The sequence below is a fragment of the Haliotis rubra genome, unplaced genomic scaffold (genome assembly GCF_003918875.1).
Source record: "Haliotis rubra isolate DU_JTF1 unplaced genomic scaffold, ASM391887v1 Scf36, whole genome shotgun sequence".
NCBI lineage: Eukaryota > Metazoa > Mollusca > Gastropoda > Lepetellida > Haliotidae > Haliotis > Haliotis rubra.
In genome coordinates this window covers 3,512,977-3,534,021 of record NW_025767035.1, presented here as the reverse complement: position 1 = coordinate 3,534,021, position 21,045 = coordinate 3,512,977, and the positions used below count along the sequence as shown (strand labels likewise).

Here is a 21,045-nt window from a genome sequence, read left to right as displayed (position 1 = left end):
TAGAGTTATTTATGTAAATAATCTTTGGAATTGTGTGCTCACATATGCACATATGTTTTTGTTCCAATGTTGTGTTTATATATTCTCTAATAATCTTGTTCCCCTAATAAGTATTGTCGTCACATCCTGTATATCACTCGTATTATTGTTAATTTTCATATTTGTATCTGTACAATGGCTCTTTCTGCCTGCACTGTCGAGGTGACAACAAGCCAACTTAACTTGTGGATTGTGTTTTAGGGTTCACCTGGACTGTGCAGTCAGAAATTGTAACTCTGTAACCAAGACTTCTATTTTAATACATATTATTGCTGTCTTTTTGTGTTGTGTCATCTTTGACTGGAGCACTTCGCGCAATGGACACACTTGCCCATGCCTTTTCCCTTGAGACGTTATTGTTACGCAACCGCAGCAAGTACTCAAGTCTTACAGTAGGACGCCACTGTTTATGCAACAGATAACGATTCGGAAGCCAGGGGCTGACCCACTTGAGGATATTTTTTTCTTTCATATCAGGAGCCAGTCATCGTTAATCACGTTGACAGGATGACGTGCTAGATATTTACCTTTTGCTGCACATTAACATTGCTCGTGGTAAGTATAGGTAGCCTGGATTTAGGGTAATCTCAAAGCTTCATTTAATAGATGAAGCCTTAGTCGGACCCTTCCCATTACCATCTACTACCCCTCTACAAAGCTTTATTTCACAAATAAGACTTTTGTTGGGGACCCTTACCATTACCTCTACTATAGTGGTATCTTGTCTCTATGCCGTGTTGACGGGAGGTAATACTGTGTCATACGGTATCCTCTGCTTTTATTTTCACTTTATCTATGACACTATGTCACGTTGACCTCGACGAAACAGTTTAACGTGAATCGCCTAGGATCTCTTTGGTGTTGGTAATGAAAGCTTGCTGGGCTTTTCGTACCCCCTGTTCTATGTACTTTTTTTTCTCGTCTTCGCTGATAGTAGTACTTTTACGAGACTTGGACCGGATTTCTTGTTTCATTCTATGATATTTTGCGAGTTCAGAGAGGACTAAACGAAACTCCTCCTCCGAGATTTTGTTATCAGTGAGTGCCGTGGAAATATGATCATCTATTGTGTTAAGCTTTGCTTCAGCCAGAACTCTGATCTCATCATGCTTCAATGCCTTACGTTGCAGTCTGCGAGAAACAAACTTAAATACCAATCCAGCCAACCCTGACACCCCAGCCGTTATTTCGAGTCCCAGCACTATGGGTGCGGCCACGATGGTTGTCAGCAACCCAACACCTGCCACCCCTAGTCCCATGCTAGTTGCCATCAGGGTAGTATCGGCCCCATCCACGATGTTGAAAGCTCTATGGTACTTCTTACACAGTGCTTTCCGCTTATCACGATCTTGTTCTAGTTGGCGTCTTACATCACATAATTGTCTCAAGCGAAACCCGTCTACGGTTTCCAGGGTCTTTGCTACTTCATCTATGCCTGGATACAGTCCCATCCTATAATATATATTACAAAAGATATTTTAATTGGGTTTCATTTAATAGTTGGCCAACGTACCTGAGGCTTATAAAACTTAGATTCTCATATGTGTAGATACGGGAAGGGTCAATAGGTAACTTTTGGTCTATCTCAACATCATTGCAGTTTATTATGGGGGGGTAGTAATCCCTGTTGGGAGTCCCCCAATCGTATCACGAATATGCAAGATAAAAAACCTGATGTTAAGGGGTCGTTACCCCAACGTATTGTTACACCAGGTAAAAGTTCCAAGTTTGGGGATGGGTCAAGGTCATCCAAATCAAACTTATCCTTGTAACCGACTTCTACGATGAGTGTGGAGTTTGTTTCCATACCCCTAACCCCTATTATGGAATGATGGTGGTGGGTGGCTATTAACTGAGACTTCCTGGCTGAAATTAACAGGGTGTCCCTAGGCCAATATTCAGAGTTAGAAACTATCATCCTTTCAGTTGGAATGAAAGACGTGAGCAAGGTACCGTTGTTCCTAATTTCAGAGACATAACCATCTTTGTCTAGTGAGATATAAGGTGCGGTGGTGGTCACGTTGATCACCCATTTAGGTTCTTTAAAGACTGCCAGGTCCTGCCGTATGTACACACCGTTGTTAAATAATAGGACGTATGAGGTGTTTTTATGACCAGGCTTATCAAATCCCTCCGTGTCCCCTAGATCGTTAAGCGTAGTGTTGGGGTGAAGCCAAGACATTTCTATAATACTATTACGATATAATTTCCAACTAGTGTTCTGGTACTAATTCAGGGATATAGCTCAATCCCATAATATATTTTAATTGGGTTTCATTTAACCTTCGATTAATGTACTTAAAGCCGATAATACTTAGATTAACGTGCGTGTAAAAAAAGCGGGGTCTTAGCTCTACGTCCATTAAAGAGACGAACCCCATCAAGGGTTGGTACAGGGTCGTTTCCTGATACCTTAATAATACAACAACGTTGGTTATTACACCTGGCTTCCCAACCTATCACCATATCATCTATAATGCTAATATAACTACTAGTCAAACTTATATCTCCGAGATAGACGTCTATGATGAATGTGAAGTTTTCCGCAACATTTCTAAAAAACCTCTTGGTAATCGAGTAATTTGATCTCTATCTTTACCCTCCCACTGTCTGAAGCTAACATGTTGCCCGAGTGGTCTGGTATTGGTATGACTTGTACACTAGATTCCGGAACGAACGATCCTATAATCATACCGTTGTTCCTAATCTCGGAGATAGTATTCTTTTGTTTCAGGGAGATATAAGGTGAGGTGAGGGTTAAGTTGACTAACCATTCAGGCTCTTTAAAATCTGATAACGACACCCGCCTATACACGTTGTCTTTCAAGTGCAGGATGTATAAGGTGTCTTCCTCACCAGGCTGATCGAATCCCTCCGTGTCCCCTAAGTCGTTAATCGTAGTGTTGGGGCGAATCCAAGACATTGCTATATTATTACGAGATAATTTCCAACTGGTTTTCTGATAATAGTTCAGGGGGTGCACTTCACCCCCATGAAGTGTATGTTGTCGGGTAGGAAGATCTTGGTTAGTGATATAGTGTCTTCCACGACCACGGTGACACCCTGCAGACTGGTTTTGGAGTCGACACCCACCCGCACGTAAACGTTGCAAACGTGATACTGTTGTTGTTTCCCCCACCGGAGTTTGACCCCCTTCACGATCTCTACATCATTCCGCGATGGTTCCCCTAGGTAGACTTGGATGACCAGTGTTGAGTTCGCCGGTAGACTCTCCAGGATCCTGACCACACCTTCGAATTCAGACACCAACTGCAATACCACGTTTTGCATCCCCGCTTTACTCGATAGCATGTGGGCTGCCATACTGGCGAGTGGGCTGATGACTACGCTACGTCTCTGAGTCGGGATGTAAGCCACGAGCAGGGTTCCGTTGTTCACGACTTTGTTTAGGTGGTTGTCTTTATTATCCGTAAACACGTAGGGGGGGAGCCGAGCCTAATATTGAGAAACCAGTCGACTTTACCCGGTAATAACACCCACTTGTCATCATCGGTGAAAACGAGCGTATATGGTTTGTTTCGGGCGACGGTAGTGCTCTCAACATCGGTTAAGTCGAACAGTTTGCCTCCGTATGGGTATATCATCCAGTTATCATCCCCGGTGGTGACAAGGGTGTACTTAGTGTTGACTGCCGCTCTTGAGGTATCTACTATATCGCTTAGGTTGCTAGTACCACCGGAAACTTCAACGCGTTTATAAATGCTGTTTTTAAGTTGCAAGGCGTACACTTTACCATCTACTCCGGGGTCGTCGAATCCGCGTGTGTCCCCGAGATCGGAGATCCCCACATTGGTGCATTTTTTCAACTTCATTCCGGGACCTTGTGCGCTGGTCATTTTATGTGCAGCGTTACGCTGAGGTATCCTATATTCACGAGATTATGATTTATATCTAACACCGATATTATCAGCTCAGGGATGTTGCCCTGGGTTAACCTCTTATATTGCCACGTTGAAAACGACTCGGTTCTGCCGTCGTTGTATTTCTCCGTTTTAACCGGCACTGCTCTAAGTATAGTGGAAGGGTGGCCTCCTTGAATATTGTCCGTTGTGCTAACCTGGTTGAGATGAATGCACAGCTCTCGGTACGGTACTAAGTCGGGTAACTTAGTGCCTGTGACTGTAGTCGTTGGTTTTATCTCTTCAGGCTGCATACCGAGTGTCCTCGCCAATGGTCGACCTAGCCGCAAGGAGTTTCTTCCGTTGTTGATTAACACCACTGTACCGTTTGAGTCGTTCATCTTGAGTTCGGCTCCCAATGGTTTGAATACCTCGTCGCTTAGAGAGCACACGCTGTAGTAACCATCAATTATCTTGTTGCTAGCGCCACCTACGAACAGTTTATTGTTGCTAGCGTTGATGTTAGTCCATCGTGGTAGGTAGGTTATATCGCACAGTGCTATTTCGAGTTGACCCGACGTGTTATCGATCGCGTGCGTCAGCTGAACGGCCTCGCCGCTCGTTATTCCTGGAAGTGTTATGTACATGTTATATAAACTCATTATATAATAGTTTTAAAACATGAAGATCGTGGTCGCTGATGGATTGTATTTCGACGCCCAGTTCATAGATGTGTTCGATAAGTATAAGTTTTCGGTGACTAACGTTAAGACAGTGCACGCTTGGTTCAACAACCCGATGCAGTTCTGGCAGAATCAACTCAACTTCGCCGTGTGGTGCGCTACAACGGGGTGTGGTGTATCCGACACTAGGCGTGGACCGCTGAGTCAGTCTGTGTTCACGTTTCACGTGTACTACCAGGTCAGGCGTATCCTCAAAGAGATCAGCGCCCCGCTCTCACAGGAAAAGGCGTGGAATGCAGTAAACAACCAATACGATAGACGGGCCTACGAACGTATTTGCAACGAATTCGGAATCGACACTAAAACGGATTGGCGTTTGCCGGGACCGAACCACGGATTGGGTATTCCTATCGTTCACAACATGCCTCTCGTGGAAGCCAGCGAGAAGTTGAAAGAATGGGGTGGTGAAACGTATGCGAATGCTTACGTCACAACAAACGAGTGGGATGACCGTTACATGGCATTCGACGACAGCAAGGATTACCGAGTTTGGAGGTTCGAGCAGGGGGGTGACTGGAAAAAGTTCATGTTGGAATCGAAAGGGTATACTCGTGCCGGCACCGAACGCTTGAATGACTCGATTCGAACGTACGTGTGGGCACTGTTGGGTGCGCAGACGCAAACGCGTTCAAATATCCTAGGCAAAGGGACTGCTTACGACGCTCAGAAACAGTTCGTTGTCAACGTAGAGGATGCTATCAATGCTCCAGTTGATCTCCCGAGTGCCATCAAACGCTACCAAGACGTGTTGGAATACGCCAGGTCGAAAGTCGACTACGTGTTCGACGTGGGACTGTACATGGCTCCGAGCGATATGCAACTGAGAGTAAAAAAAGTGGTGGGCTACAACAACGAAATAATTGTAGCCACGGCGGGTCAAAAGTTGGGCGTCAACCTCGATGTCAATGTCCCCCACGTCCCACCACCCACGACCGGTGAAACGGGTATAGTGGCGCCATCCCCGGAACCTAGGGTTCAACACACACACCTACAGCCCCAGTCTGCACCCACTGTGGGTTCACAGCACATCGATCGTAAAACAGCCATGGTGGTTGGTGGGGTGGCTTTGGGGCTCATTTGGTTAAAAATTCCTTAGCCGCTACGTACACCAAACCAGCTACTGCGACGATGGCTGCCCACAGGTTTTGACTGAGCCACGTAGCAGTTTTAGCTAAAACACTCAGCAACCACGAGACGATGCTACCCAGGATGCCAGGCAGGGCTTCGGCGGCCTTACCAGCCAGTTTAGCTAGAGTTTCCCCTAGTTTTTTAATCCACTCTTTGACACCACCTGTGCCACCACCGCCACCACTTGGGGGTGTGGGGGTACCCCCACTAAGTGACACCACCAGGGTTGATATGATGAAGCCCAGTGCAGTCAGAATGCTGGTGATGGTGATGCCTTGTTCACGGAACAGGATTCGGATCCTATCAGCTAGCGTGGTGTCTTCATTTAGGACTCGATCGATGGTTTCCCGTACTCTACTGATCTGTGATCGGAGGGCTTCCCGGTTCGAGGAAGCGGATTCCAACCGAGTCCGTCTCTCGTCTTCCAAGTTTTTTTATTCTCTCCTCGATGCGACGTTTCATATCATCGTCTTCAGTTTCGGTTAGTTTTATTTTCTCGCGAGCGATGCGCTCATCGACTTCGTTCAGTTTACCCATGTTGTTAACGAGTTCTCCACGTACATGTTTCAAGGCTTCGTCTAAGCCTCGCAGTTCTCTCAGAGGAAATTCGAGACCCGGCAAGGGTTTATCATGATACGTAGCCAATATTTTTTCGATACTGTCTGACGTTTCTTTAGCGTTCCTAGTATTGACTCTGGCTGCTTGCAGATCTTGGACGGTCTTAGGAGGAAGTTTAGGTCGCGCGCCGCCGTAATCTACGAAGCCTAGTTCATCACGGATAAAGTTACTACCATGACGACTGGTGAGTGTTGATAAGGCAAGCGGTTCTCTCGTGCGCTTATTCATGAGATCGATCTCCGGGTAAGCCTTCAATCGCAACGTGCCCTTATTATCGACTGTAAACTTGGAATAGTCCCTCCCCAACGGTTTGATGTCTTCTCTATTTTCAACTGCGTTGTAATAATCGTTGACAGTTGGCTGTACGAGTTCACCACTTAATGAGGATGAAACATCATCCAGGGCACTATTATCCCACATATCCTCCATAGGGATATACTCGGCCATTATTTAGTATTAAAACTTATATATTTCATTTATATAACAATGTACGGTAGAAAACTAGATCCTTTCAGAAGATCGAGAGAGCCACTAGGTGTCAAAGCCGTGCGTCAGTCGGTGACCATCACCAACAATCCCAGCAAGATAGACCAGAATCAAACGCTGCTGGTTAGATTTCCAAACCTTGGCGCGAATGACCTCATTGTACCAGGCACTGTTCGACTGGCGTTCAACATCACGTTGACCTCCGACAACGACAAACGCGAGCTAGTGCGGAACGTAGGTCGAGCTATTATCAAGAAAACGACCATCAAGATCACCGGTAACGAGGTGCTGAGCATCGACGACAGCGACGTCTTTCACTGCTACAAGGACCTCTGGAAAAGCGAGGGAGAACGCGTCAATGACGTGTACCAAGGTATCAGTAAATCGACCAGGTCGCGCATTGGGTATGCCTTCACGGCAGACCAGTTAGACAAGCTATCAGACGGTGAAAAGGCCATCGCTCAAGCGTACGGGAACCGGTTCTGCGTGCCGCTCGACTTCGAGTTGCTCACGGAACACGCGCCGTTTTACCAAGCCGCGCTGGGTGATAGGCTTGAATACGAGCTCACGTTTAACGACTACAGCAAAGTAGTGCGTACGCCGAACGGTGATGAGGCCAGTTACGCCATAGACAACATCTCTCTGGAGTTCGACATGGTCACTAACCCGGAGCTGGCAAGGCAGGTTCGAAACCAGTACTCGGGTAATGTAGCCATCCTGTACGATCGTATACTGAGGCATAGATCCATCGTGCGGGATAAGAGCGACACTGTGTGGAATATCAACCTGAACGTGCCGGCGCGATCGATGAAAGGCATCCTGGTAGTTCCTGTGGAGGATTACGAGCCGTTCCGGAGGGACAGCGAGAAGTTTTTCAACCCAGAGATCGAAAAGGTGGAAGTGACCATCGAGGGCGTGCCCAACCAGCTGTTTAGTCATGGTATGCGTGCGTACCAGCAGTGGGATGAGATAAAAAAGCTGCCGAGCAAACATCCATATATAGCCAAAGACCTGGACCTATCCTCCGTGCAAATCGGCGAATACTTAACTAACAAGTACGCGCTGTGGTTGGACATGCGATCCACGGATGACGATAAACTACACGGTAGCGGCCGTAGAATAGACAATGGTAGCGAAGGAATTACTATCCAGATTACCAAGAAGGCTCAACCCGCTGGCAAGTTGAAATTATATCTGTACGTTATTATGGATGCGCAACTTAATATAGACAATGGGAGATTCGTGCAAGCCATTTACTGATTTGCCTGGCGGCAAGCCATCTACTGATTTGCCCCGCGACCCACACTGCGCCATAGTGTGCGGGCAGACTGGCTGTGGGAAGACCGTTTTCGTGTTGGATATGTTGGAGGGGTACTACAGGGATGTGTTCGACCACATCGTTATCATGTGTCCTACTCTGAGCATGAATAAAACGTACACGGAAAGACCTTGGGTTATGACGGACCCTGACGTACACAGAGTCGATCCGGGGCCACGTCTACAGGACTGGTTGAAAGCTTACCATATGAAATTTAAAGGGGAGTCGACGTTGTTCATACTGGACGACTGCAGCGCTAATCGCGAGATAACAAAAAAGAGAGATATGCTATCGTACCTGGCATTTTCAGGCCGACACGCAAAGCACAGCGTCTGGGTGCTAACGCAGAAGTTCAACTCGGTGTTGAAAGACCTCAGGGAGCAGACGCGATGGGTTGCCTTATTTCACTGCAAGGACAGGGATTCGTTCGAAGAGTGTTTGAGAGAGAACGATGTGATGAGCAAATTAGAACGGGAACGGGTGAAGAAACAGCTAGCTGAAACTAAACACGCTAAGCTCGTGCTCAAGACAGACCAACCAGTGGCCTATAGTGTGTTTTAGCTTAGCAATGCTTAGCAATGCTTAGTAAATTTTTAACAATGCTTAGCTTAGCAAAGCTTAGCAATGCTTAGTATAAATACTTAGCATTTAGTTATAGTTATGGTATTTGAAGTGCTCGTCGTGTGCAACTTAACCTTTATTTCTCTGTGTTTCGCTTATATCGTATATTATATTGTTAAAACTAAAACTTACTTATCATATTATAGGATGGAGTGTGAGGAGTTGCTAGAGCAACTGTTGGTACCCCAAATACAGGTGGATGATGATAAGCGAGAGAAACTGGTGGCGTTGGCTGTTGGTGGCAAAGCCAAACATTACTTTGGGGAGTACACTCCGGATAAAATTCACAAAATGTCAGCCGAAGAAATCGATAAACTGTACGCTAAATACGAGGCTAGACTAGGTTCAGAAATGACAAAGACAATAGGATCGGCTATGACCCAGATATACACTGGTATTGCGTCATACTTCCTTCCCATCCCCCCGGAGCGCCGACTTTACCTGTGGGAAGACTTAGAGAAAGACCCTTTTATCGAACACGCCTTGAGCTCTATTAGCTGCGAGCTGTACCACAAATACGGTATGTTGTTAGCCCCGGTGACGGCGGCGATTATCACGGCAAAGCATTGTCAATTTGAGAGGAAAAATAATAATAATAGTATAGATGGATGCTGCACAGGAGACCCCCAAGGAGGAGACCCCACCCCAACTGGAGGAGACCCCCTCACAGGTGACTGTGAACCCTCCCACAGTCACCAGGCAGAAGAATCCTAAGAGAGTAGCTGCCGGTAAAAAACGGTGGTGTAACCAACATAAAATTATCAGGGTGACTCACCCGGAGCGACTCTTGTTGGTTGTATGCGCAACTGCTGCCGTGGCTATCTCGTGGTTATATACACGACGCAGTGAGTCCCCTCACCCCGGAATTAAAGGTCAACCCGCATATCATGCAATAAAATATATATTTTTATATCATATACATAATGTCTGAGGGGAAAACGTTCGTCAACGACGCATACCACGCCACCGTGGTCGCCAGTCTAGCCGTAGGATACGCTCGGTTGACCAAAATGGTGCTTAAACAACCAACTATCAAGCTAGATTTCAACCTTCAGGATATGGGTATGCTAATAATGAACCTTGGTATGGCGATGGCCACAAAAGACATCCTAGTAAAACAAGGAATAATTCCTGAAGATATTATGAAATAAATATAAGGATGGCTACGATTGCTATGATGGTCGGTGGTGCGTTAGTGAATGCCCTGGCATTTTCCGGGAGTAATTTCCTCTTCTCTAAACTACGAGAGTCACACGCGGCTGAAATACAGGCGGAGAGGAAGCGGCACGATCTCGCTATTGAGAACTTACAAATAGCACAGGCCGAGTACGCTAAACAACGCCTCCAGCGGATCGATTACATTAACGAACAACTCAGGCGTGAAAACCATGCCGTTCAAACATTCCACGATGTCGACGACGCAGCGAGACAATACTACTTATTAACTGGTAAACGATTGGAGCCACTACAGAAGCCAACACTCGCTCAGTACTACACACCATCCAAGGGACAAATGGACCGTGAACTGACCTTCATAGCGCTGGGTATAGCGGCGACTGCTTTGGTTGTGAAGCAATTAGACTAATACACATATAAATATGTTAACATGTATAGATGTGAATACATACTTATGGGGAAGACCGAGACCTGTGGTAGGGTATGCGGTACTCATGGGTACTGTTATTTCCACATGGGAAGTCCCAACTACTCGTGTTCTGTGTGTGGTATAGGAGTCAAAGGACACTATTGTTTATGTAAAGCTCACGGGGCGAACGTAGTCAGACATCACCTCATCTACGAGAATAAAAAGGCCTACATAAAAGAACGTAGGCGATTTCTCAAGATAGACCCCAATTAGAGATTATTACACACTTACGTATAGATATGTTTGTGGAACTTGATCCCAGTGAAGACATCGAATCTCAGGTAAAAAAAACATACTCAAAGATAAACTGAACTTCAGATTTCAGGTAATATTGAAAATGGTATGGATTAAAGATGGTGTTAAGTATACTCGTCCCTTCGTATGTGTGGGGACCATCACGACTCAACACCAGATAGATTGTTTTACAAGTATATCGGAATACCTGCTAAACTTCAAGAAATACTATATCAAACAGTGTGAGCACTGGATCGAAACAGCCCATCTAAAAATAGTTCATTGGGGTAACGGAGAGGATATATGATTTTTTTACATTTACGGCGGCCCAATTAGACATTAATTCCTTAGGTGTGTACGCAATTATGAATACTATACAGTTCGTACGCACTGAGCGCGCTGTAGGTAAGTATTTAAGAGGCTGGCGCATGCGCGTTGATAGGAATATAGATGTCTCAGATATTAAGCCCCTGATAGATGATAAAATAAAACAGGAACTAGCCAGTCTTGGAAGTATCAAATTTCAAATCACAATTAAAATGACACTCGAAAAGAACGTAGGGGATGTTACCGAGTACGTTCAGCCTTACTTCCGAGGTGTACAAGAGGTCGTGACCCAGATAGAGACTATAAACACATCGATCGATACTAGTTTTCAGCAGATACAGGAATACCTAGAACGCTACACACACTTGGGATCCGGGTGGGCTGTAGATAAAATCGATATTGTCTATCTAGACATAGCTAACTACGTGCCGTTCAAAGGCGGGTCATACCTAGACTTGCCTCCATACTATAAGAAAAAAAAGGCCATAGTCAATGTTAAGAATAGAGGAAACGATTGCTTGAGATTAGCTATCAGATCAGCCTTGTTTCCAGCTGACACTAATTCGAACAGGCCTTCTAGTTATCCCCAAGACGATGGACTCAACTGGGATGGTATAGATGAACCAACCACCATATCTCAGATCACTAAAGTAGAAAAACAGAATAATCTAGCTATAAATGTCTTTGGACACGAAGACGACACAACAATAATACACAGGCTCAGCTCGTTGGTGGGGAAACGTGTTATCAATATATTCATGATCCAACGAGGTGAAAAGTATCACTACACGTGGATAAAACATTTCAATCGGTTGTTGCACGACCAGTCGAAACACAATGGGAAAAAACACTTTTGTATGCGATGTCTGCACGGTTTCAGCCGAGCTGATTTATTAGAATCCCACCAGGAGTATTGTCAAGGTGTGGGACAGACGGCTATACGCATCGACATGCCCGAGGAAGGTGACAATATCCTAAAATTCTACAACCACAAGCACCAAATGTCTGTTCCTTATATCATATACGCCGACTTTGAAGCCTTGGTCAAACCTGTTGATATTGGGGGGGCCCCCAATGCTCTACCCACAGGTGAGAGCTTCACATACAAAACACAAGAGCATGAAGCATGTGGATTTGGATACATAGTCGTCCGTTGTGACGGTGAAACGAAATCTCCCGTAGTATACAGGGGTCCTGACGCGGTTGAAAGGTTTCTAAAGTGTTTGAAGGAGGAAGAAGAAATTATTAGGGAAAAGTTGCATAGAATCGCTCCCATGCGTATGACCCAAGCCGACAGGTTAGCTCACTCCCGTAGCATTAACTGTCACGTGTGTGACTCACCACTGAACGGTGATTCGGTGAGAGATCACTGTCACATAACCGGTAAGTATAGAGGCGCCGCTCATAACGAGTGTAACCTCAAGCTTAGAATCAACCCTAAGACAATAAACATTCCCGTTGTCTTTCACAACTTGAGAGGGTACGACTCTCACTTAATCATGCAGGCCATCGCGAAAATCGATGGTAATATAACGTGCATCCCCAACAACATGGAGAAATATCTCTCTTTCAGCTTAGACGGACTTAGGTTCATTGACTCGTGTCAATTTCTATTGTCGTCATTAGCCAGCCTGATTAAAGCCAACGATACCTTCCCTATCACCGATCGATACACAGACGCCGAGACTAGATCTCTGCTTATGAGGAAGGGTGTGTACCCCTATGAATACATGGATAGTTGGACTAAGTTCGCCGAGACCAGACTACCCCCCATCAGAGAATTTTACAGCAATCTGACCGACTCGGAAATATCCGAAGACGATTACTCGTACGCTATTAATGTATGGAATAAACTTGGTTGTAAAAACCTGGGTGACTATCACGATCTGTACTTGAAGATGGATGTACTACTATTAGCCGACGTGTTTGAGACATTTAGGAGGACATGTATCAAGCAGTATAAACTAGATCCAGCATGGTATTACACCAGCCCAGGCCTGTCGTGGGATGCCTTGCTTAAAAAGACCGGAGTTAAGTTGGAATTGTTTACTGATTATGACATGCACCTGTTCATTGAGAAAGGTTTGCGAGGTGGGATCTCCATGGCAACCAAACGATACGCTAAAGCAAATAATCAATACGTGAATGGCTACGACCCTAGCAAACCAACCAATCACATTCTCTATCTCGACGCAAATAACCTGTACGGATGGGCCATGAGTCAGTATCTACCAACAGGGGGATTCAAATGGGTATCATCCGATTTCGATATTATGAGCATCGCGCCGGATTCGAACAAAGGTTATATCCTCGAGGTTGACTTGGAATACCCCAAGGCATTACACGAATCACACAACAGCTACCCCCTAGCTCCCGAACGTATGAGGGTTAACCCAGACTGGATGTCTGAATACCAACATAACTTGTTAGATAGGCGGGTGACGGGCGTTGAAAAACTCGTGCCTAACTTAATGAATAAGACCAAATACATCGTACACTATCGCAACCTGCAGCTGTACCTGTCGTTGGGTATGAAACTGACCAAAATACACAGGGTGCTCGTGTTCAACCAGAGCCCCTGGATGGAGCCTTACATCAGAATGAACACGGACCTCCGAAAGCTTGCTACCAGTGACTTTGAGAAAAACTTGTATAAGCTCATGAACAACTCGGTATTCGGTAAGACGATGGAGAACCTGAGGAAACGCGTGGACGTGAAGCTGGTTCGGTCGAATGAGGAAGACAAGCTCAGGAAGCTGATCGCTAACCCTGCATTCAACCGTAGTAAGATATTCGATAACGACCTGGCTGCCATACACATGAAGAAAAGTCACATAATATTAAACCGGCCTGTTTACGTTGGGATGAGCATCCTCGATTTATCCAAACACTTGATGTACGACTTTTACTACAACGAGCTGAAGAAACAGTACGATGACAGGTGTGAAGTGCTATACACTGACACGGATTCCCTGCTGATGGAGATTCGAACCGAGGACGTGTACGAGGACATGAAAAACACCTCGATTTGTACGACACCAGCGACTATCCCAAGGACCATACCATACACAGCACGGTGAATAAAAAGGTCCTAGGTAAGATGAAGGACGAGTGTGCTGGCACGCCCATAGTCGAGTACATAGGGTTGAGGCCTAAGATGTACTCCATACTGAAGGTCGACAATGGTGAGATCCGGAAAGCTAAGGGTGTAAAAAATACGTGGTGAAACAACACATCAAACACGCCAGATTCAAGGAAGCCCTGTTCAAGACCCGTACCTTTAAACATAAAATGAACACACTTAGAAGTGATGGGCATAGGATATACGGGCTGACTATAAATAAAACATCATTATCCCCTATGGATACCAAACGTTGGATAGCCATTGATGGGATAAACACGTACGCGTACGGGCATGAGAAAATTGAACCAAGAACATAGGTATAAATAAATAGTGACATGTCACGGAACCAGAAAAAGTTTGAGGCTATTTACTATAGTCCGCGTGGGTACTGGAAAGGAGCTAGCGCTGTAGATAAGCTGACTAAAATGGCGCGAGTATCCCCGGAGGAGGCCAAAGCGTGGCTTGAAAAACAAGCACTTTGGCAGATATATTTGCCACCACCACGCTACGTGCCTAGAAGGAAGTTTGGTATTAACATACCTAATAGCGTTCACCAGGCAGACCTGCTGTTCCTACCCCACGACAAGAGGTACAAGTATGCCTTAACAGTCGTGGATGTGGCCAGTCGCTACAAGGAAGCCGAACCCTTGACCGCGAAAGACTCGAATCAGGTGGCTCAAGCCATGGAACGCATATACAAACGCAGTCCGCTGACGTGGCCAACAGAGCTCCAAGTTGACCCTGGTCGGGAGTTCATGGGAGTTGTGTCTCAGTTGCTGACTAAGCACAAAGTACGAGTGAGACGTGGCACGGTTGGAGCCCATCGCAGTCAAGCTATAGTAGAGAGATTTAATAGGACTTTGGCTGAGCGTTTATTTGGGTATCAGTACGCTAGAGAGATGACCAACCCGGAAAAACGATCGACTGAATGGGTCACGAGGTTACCTAAGGTGGTGTCGGCAATCAACCATGAAGTCACTCGTCTCACCGGTAAAAAGCCGGCAGACGCTATCAAATTAAAATCGATAGCAGCAGAGCCGGCCGCTCCTTTGCGTGGGAAGGAGAAACAGATACCAGATAGGGCGCTCGTGAGGTACCTATACCAGCCGGGGGAACACGAAGGGGATAGCCGTAAGCGAGCCACAGATCCGATATGGTCGGTCAAAACTTACAACATAGATAAAGTTGATATGAAAGCAGACGAACCTACCTTGTATTTCTTGAGGGATGGGCCGGGCAGAGGGTTTGTAAAAGAAGAATTATTAATCATACCGTATGACACAGTATTACCTCCCGTCAACACGGCATAGAGACAAGATACCACTATAGTAGAGGTAATGGTAAGGGTCCCCAACTAAAGTCTTATTTGTGAAATAAAGCTTTGTAGAGGGGTAGTAGATGGTAATGGGAAGGGTCCAACTAAGGCTTCATCTATTAAATGAAGCTTTAGATTACCCTGATCCAGAATTCTCATCTCTGTCTACTACTATACCTTACATAATTCCCGCTCCACAAAATGGCCTCCACACGGACACGTTAGGCGAGAAGGGACCCATGCAGAACCGGAGTAGAATTTGTCTTCCGCCATTCATATTCGTCGTAAGAGGTGACTAATATCATCGGGTGTCGTGCTCGCGGACCTGGGTGACATGTCATCGTATCCCAGTCGTGGTGGAATATTGCTGAGTACGTCCTTGAACAACAAAACCCAAACGATGTCACAGTACAAGGAATGTGGTCAGCCCAGCAATCTTAGTGCTAAGTCTGTGTTAAAGTATGAGAGTTACCATCACCTCATCTCTAAGATCGCTTTGTGGTCCAGGAAATAAGACGCTGATCAACTCTCTGGAGAGTTATCAAACCATATCTCTCAGCATCGCACGCCAACATCGGACGTCTTCGCCGTTTGTCAGTATCGATCCCGACACCACAGACACACAGAACTATTTCTGGCATGATAAAAGTTTATGGCAACAGACCTGATAATATTAGGGGGTTTGTTCTGAAAACAAAGATACCATTGTGTTGGTAACATACTTAGTAACATTTTTGTCTCTTAGTTTTGAGTAAGATTCATAGAGAAATAGTTAATGCATTTCATCCTTGATCTAAACCCTTTGGTTTACAATACAAACACAGTCTGGTGAGAAATATCATGAATCCATACGTCAACATCAAGAAGTAAGCTGAACTGTTTATAACAACAACTTTTCCAGGATTCATTACCAAGTGTCAGACAGCTTTTTTCAAACTCAGTTTCATCACTGACATATTGGCTTAATCAGACAAACCCGACGCCATAAGAAATCAGAATGCTCTTAACCTTTGTTACCCTGATTCTGCGCCCACAGCTGTCTAGAACTAGTGTAATGTAACTTTGTTATGGTAGTCTATAATTATATTGTGGAAGCCGAATTAGTCAACACCAAGATTTACGAACACGTATCATGTATATTAGCTGGAAAGGGAATGTGCCACATTCGCCCCGAGCCATAACATTACAAGATGATTTAATGATTCCAATACAAAAAAAAACATTTCAAAGATATTCTATAACTGGTTTGTTCTTCATTAAAATATCATTTCTCATAACAGCGAAGAGGACCACCATTTCTGAACACAATAACTATTGTTTTGTTTTGATTAACTTGTATCCCTGGTTCCTGATAAAATTGAAAGATTTTTATTCTTCTTCTGCAACTGGCTACATGTGTCTGAAAGGGCTGATACATCATCTGCACACATTAAAGGAAACACGATGAATACACAATACCTGTTATAAAGGAAACACATTATGAAAAACAGGTGTAATAAATAAACCCTTCTTGCCACCTTCATGTTCCATCACTGTGTTAAGTAGTTGATGAAACTTATTAACATCTGAGGTCTAACATACAGCCATTGCATTTTCCAACACACACCACAGTGTAACGAGCAAAGTATAAAACCAGCGATTGCATCAAATGCTATAAACATCAGTATATAACATCTTTAACAGTACTGCTTACATGAAATATCAGCGTTGGCCAATTGTTATTGAAACAATGTTGTCCTGAAATTCATCTAAACAGTGTAATACAAATGCAACGTTGCTATACAATACGTTTGCAATGCCATATAGCTGGCATGTATGGTTTAATATTTGAAAATCGTCATAATATGGAAACATAACATGTGAAAATGAGTCGAATTAATCACCACCTTGTGGATTACGTTGTTGTGGCACCGTGCCATTATGATATACTGCTCTCCTGTAAAAAACCCACTGGTTGGCACAATGACAGTTAAATACCAGGCTTCAAAAGAAACCTCATCATGAAATGCTATAGACACTGGAAGTATATCTGTTCATAACTTTGGTACAGTTCTGCTGAGATAATAAAGGAACGTTTGACTTGGTTGATATATAACATCAGCATTGAGTAAATTGCAGCCACATTGAACCTTTGCTTATCCTAATTCCACCAACCATCGTTATTTTTGGAACTCGGACGCCAAAATGCAAAATCTTTATCAGATATGAGGTTTCTGTTGTAAAGGCTTTAAATCTTGTCTATCATTGGGGAAATATTAAATTCGATACACGATTACAATGTATATAGAATGCATCAGTGCATTAATTATTCTTTTCCAAAAAAACAACAACAATCCATTGTGTATTGGTCTGAGTCTCTGTGTTCTGGAGCGTGCATTCTGTGTTGCTTTATAAATTTTACCCAGTCTTTTTAAGTAAAACAGAAATGAAATTTCTATTTTCAGATTTTGTCCAAAGTATGGCTGTGATTAAGTGTTGCCGACGGCAGTTCGATTTGAATCTCATAACAGTCGAGCCCGGTTTGTTTCTTTATATGCTGGCTTTCTTTCTGGGCAACCCAACCTTCCAGGCCTTTGTGTATAACAAAGTGTGCATTGACAAGTACAACGAGACTTTCTGCGACAGCCTTCGCAACAAGACGTTCCAAGAGGACCACAAAACAGAAGAGGATTATGTCCAGTCTGAGACGTCCTACTGGATCTTAAAGAAAAACGTTGTAGATCGAATTCCGTCGTGTTTGATTGTAGTGTTTATCCTAGGATCCTGGGGTGACAAAGTGGGTCGGAAACTACCTGCTATTTTACCCAGTGTGGGAGCAACGTTGTCTTCCATTGTGTACTTGCTTATGTCCATTTACCCTTCAAGTAAAGTGGATTATGTGATGATTGCTGGTGCAGTAAATGGTCTGTCTGGGGGGTTTTCGGGCCAGTTGATGGCTGTGTACAGCTACGTGACGCACATTGCTGATCCCACCAATAGAACTACGCGATTAGGATTCATAGAGGCTGTTAACTTTTTAGCTGGAACAGTTGGTGTCTTCATATCGGGAGTGATGTTGGACAGTACGAGTTTCACATTCGTCTTCGCTTTCATAACTGGGTCTTCGTTCATAGGACTTGTATACGCTATCATACGTCTAGAGAACCTAACGGCCAGCACAACACGACCCGAGGGTGAAAGTTTCTGCGAGTATTGGTTTCTTGGATCTCTCAAGGAGTCTGGTCGTTGTGTGATGAAGAAAAGGGAAGGAAAGAGAACTCTGTACATCTTCTTACTGCTCATTGTCTTCAACCTCCTTGTTATCGGAACAGTGAGTGAGTACAAATTGACTTTTATTTCTTAATCCTTATCGTTTAAACCAGTGGGATGTACGAGGAAGTATCACACTGTATGCATTCTACCCACACTAAAACATTGGTCACCTCTTGGTGTGCTACAGGTGAAGGGGACGTCCTCCTCCTGTACACAAGGCGAGCTCCACTCAGCTGGTCACAGACAACGTTGGGTTACTATCAGGGTCTGGAGAACTTACTTCGTAGTATAATGATGTTCACAGTTCTGCCACTATGTAGGAAGTTGAGGAACACCACTTTATCACTCTGGGGCTTCACGTCCAAAACCATCGGTCTGGTGGTATTGGGACTCAGCAAACGGACATGGCAAGTCTTTATAGGTAAGTTGCAACTACCAAGAATGGTACACATGCCATTCATCCTTCTTTGGTCACAATCACAAAGGTGTATAATTTAAATTACAAAACATATTCACAAGTTGATTGCATATGTTAGCATGTACATCAAATGTATGTGACGTTCATTTCAGTGTCACCGATTTCCATGTTTCAAGGCTTTCCACTGGCTGTTCTTCGGTCAACCATGTCGAGTTTGGTCAGCCAGGATGAACATGGTAGGGCTAAGAACAAATATAATGTAAAGATTGAATACTCAAAGTTTGGATAACAAAGTTTGGATCACAATATGCTCCTTAATGTTGTATAAGGATATAAGCATGGGCGCTTTCATTGTGTTCTTCACCTGTTTGCAGGGCGCATGTTTGGACTCGCGGCTGCAGTGGATAGCCTTGGTGGGTTGATGGCATCTGTGATTTTCAATGCTCTCTACCCAGCAACCCTTGATTTCTTCCCTGGCTTCAGCTTCATGCTGGCTGCTGGTCTGTGTGGCGTTGCTACAGGGATTTTGCTGTGAGTGGTCACTGTACCGTTAGAGCCAAGGAAGAATATCGAAAAAAATCCCATAAAATATTATTAGAATATTTTGCAGTATGTCTTTTATAGATTATAAACATTTTGCAACGTTCATGCCCCATCTGTACTTTCAGGTGGCTTCATTTTGTTCTGAAAAGACTGGTGCTCAATGATACTATAATTACAAAAACCGTGACAGAAGACACAGGTGACATTAGCAAAGGTACGTCTTTTACGAAAACACTCCAAGTGTATATGATTTTACGTCTGGTCAGCAGTGTCAGCTGTGCGTCACTCACTCTCATCACTTGAGAACTGTATCAGCAGCATTTATCAACCAGATTACGAAACTGCGACAATCCTGACCCCATTTCAAACCCTTTCGTACCAGTAGGTTTTACTTAGGATACCATCTGACTGGTAATGCCCTGAAAAGATTATTTGATCATATCCAGAAAGAACTTGCGGTGATATGCATCTAAATATTGCCTCTGAATGCCAATGACTGCATTGAGGATGTATCCTTTGTTCATTCCGAAGCTGAAACGGGGCATTGGTGACAAGCTGAATTTGATTTTCAACTAAATAATGTAAATGTTATTCAGCATATATGTCCCATATTGTAAATAGGTGATACTATCAACATATCCCTTATGTCTGGATGACAAATATACCATGATCACAAAATTTATTAATGTCTTTAGCTAATTTATTCAGCGCAATGTAAACAAGGCTTAGAATGCATCCTTGACGTACATCCTATGACGAAACAACAAGTCACCTTCGTGAATACAGGCACTTGGTATCACCACTATTAGACAGTGACAAAACAAAATCATTTCTGAAAACAATGATAGTACAGTTGTATCTTCCTTTTGGTCTAAAGAATATTTTGTGCACAAAGACCGGTATGTGAAAATGTTATCAGTGGTGGAGTGAGTGAGTTTAGTTTTACGCCCGGAAATGGGCCTCACACATTGTGCCCATTGTGTGGGGAATTGAACCCTGGTCTTCGGCGTGACGAGCGAACGCTTTAACCACTAGACTACACCAAAGACACATCAGTGGTGGAGTAGTTCACACGAAAACCAGCTTGACAGTCAAATATATATTCGAGAGAAAATTAGTCAGTGCCTTATTTACGAGGACAAAACAGAGAAAAATGCACGTATACACAAATGTATGTATGTTTCTTTTGTTTCAGAGGACATTCAGGTGGAGACTGCGACGACTCACTTGTAAAAGTCATCAGTCACAACTCGGGTAGATGTAGATCTTTTGCCTTCAAAATACAAATAGTTCAAACGGATCATATTAATTAATATGTTCGAGAAATACACAATACTCCAGATAGATCAGGTTCGAGTGTTAAGACACTGGATA

At 44.2% G+C, this 21,045-nt stretch overlaps 1 protein-coding gene across 2 annotated transcripts; it reads left to right on the top strand.

The window, feature by feature from the left end:
- Positions 1–522: 522 nt before the first annotated feature.
- Positions 523–21,045, top strand: LOC124285456 (solute carrier family 46 member 3-like). Of its 2 annotated transcripts, XM_046721681.1 has the most exons (7): positions 523–594; positions 17,903–18,772; positions 18,898–19,131; positions 19,281–19,364; positions 19,503–19,659; positions 19,797–19,885; positions 20,867–21,045. In XM_046721681.1, exons 2-7 carry the CDS (start codon positions 17,917–17,919, stop codon positions 20,902–20,904), a joined length of 1,458 nt encoding a protein of 485 aa, XP_046577637.1. In that variant the 5' UTR covers positions 523–594; positions 17,903–17,916; the 3' UTR covers positions 20,905–21,045. The 2 variants fall into 2 exon arrangements, 1 of the variants encoding a protein (XP_046577637.1); XR_006900820.1 differs by lacking the exon at positions 19,503–19,659.

Excerpts from the sequence above, each read along its gene's own strand:
- LOC124285456 (XM_046721681.1), top strand. The coding sequence starts at position 17,917 with ATGGCTGTGATTAAGTGTTGCCGACGGCAGTTCGATTTGAATCTCATA. Across the intron at positions 18,773-18,897 it reads CCTTGTTATCGGAACAGTGA|GTGAAGGGGACGTCCTCCTC; the intron begins GTGAGTACAAAT and ends GGTGTGCTACAG. Across the intron at positions 19,660-19,796 it reads GTTGCTACAGGGATTTTGCT|GTGGCTTCATTTTGTTCTGA; the intron begins GTGAGTGGTCAC and ends CTGTACTTTCAG.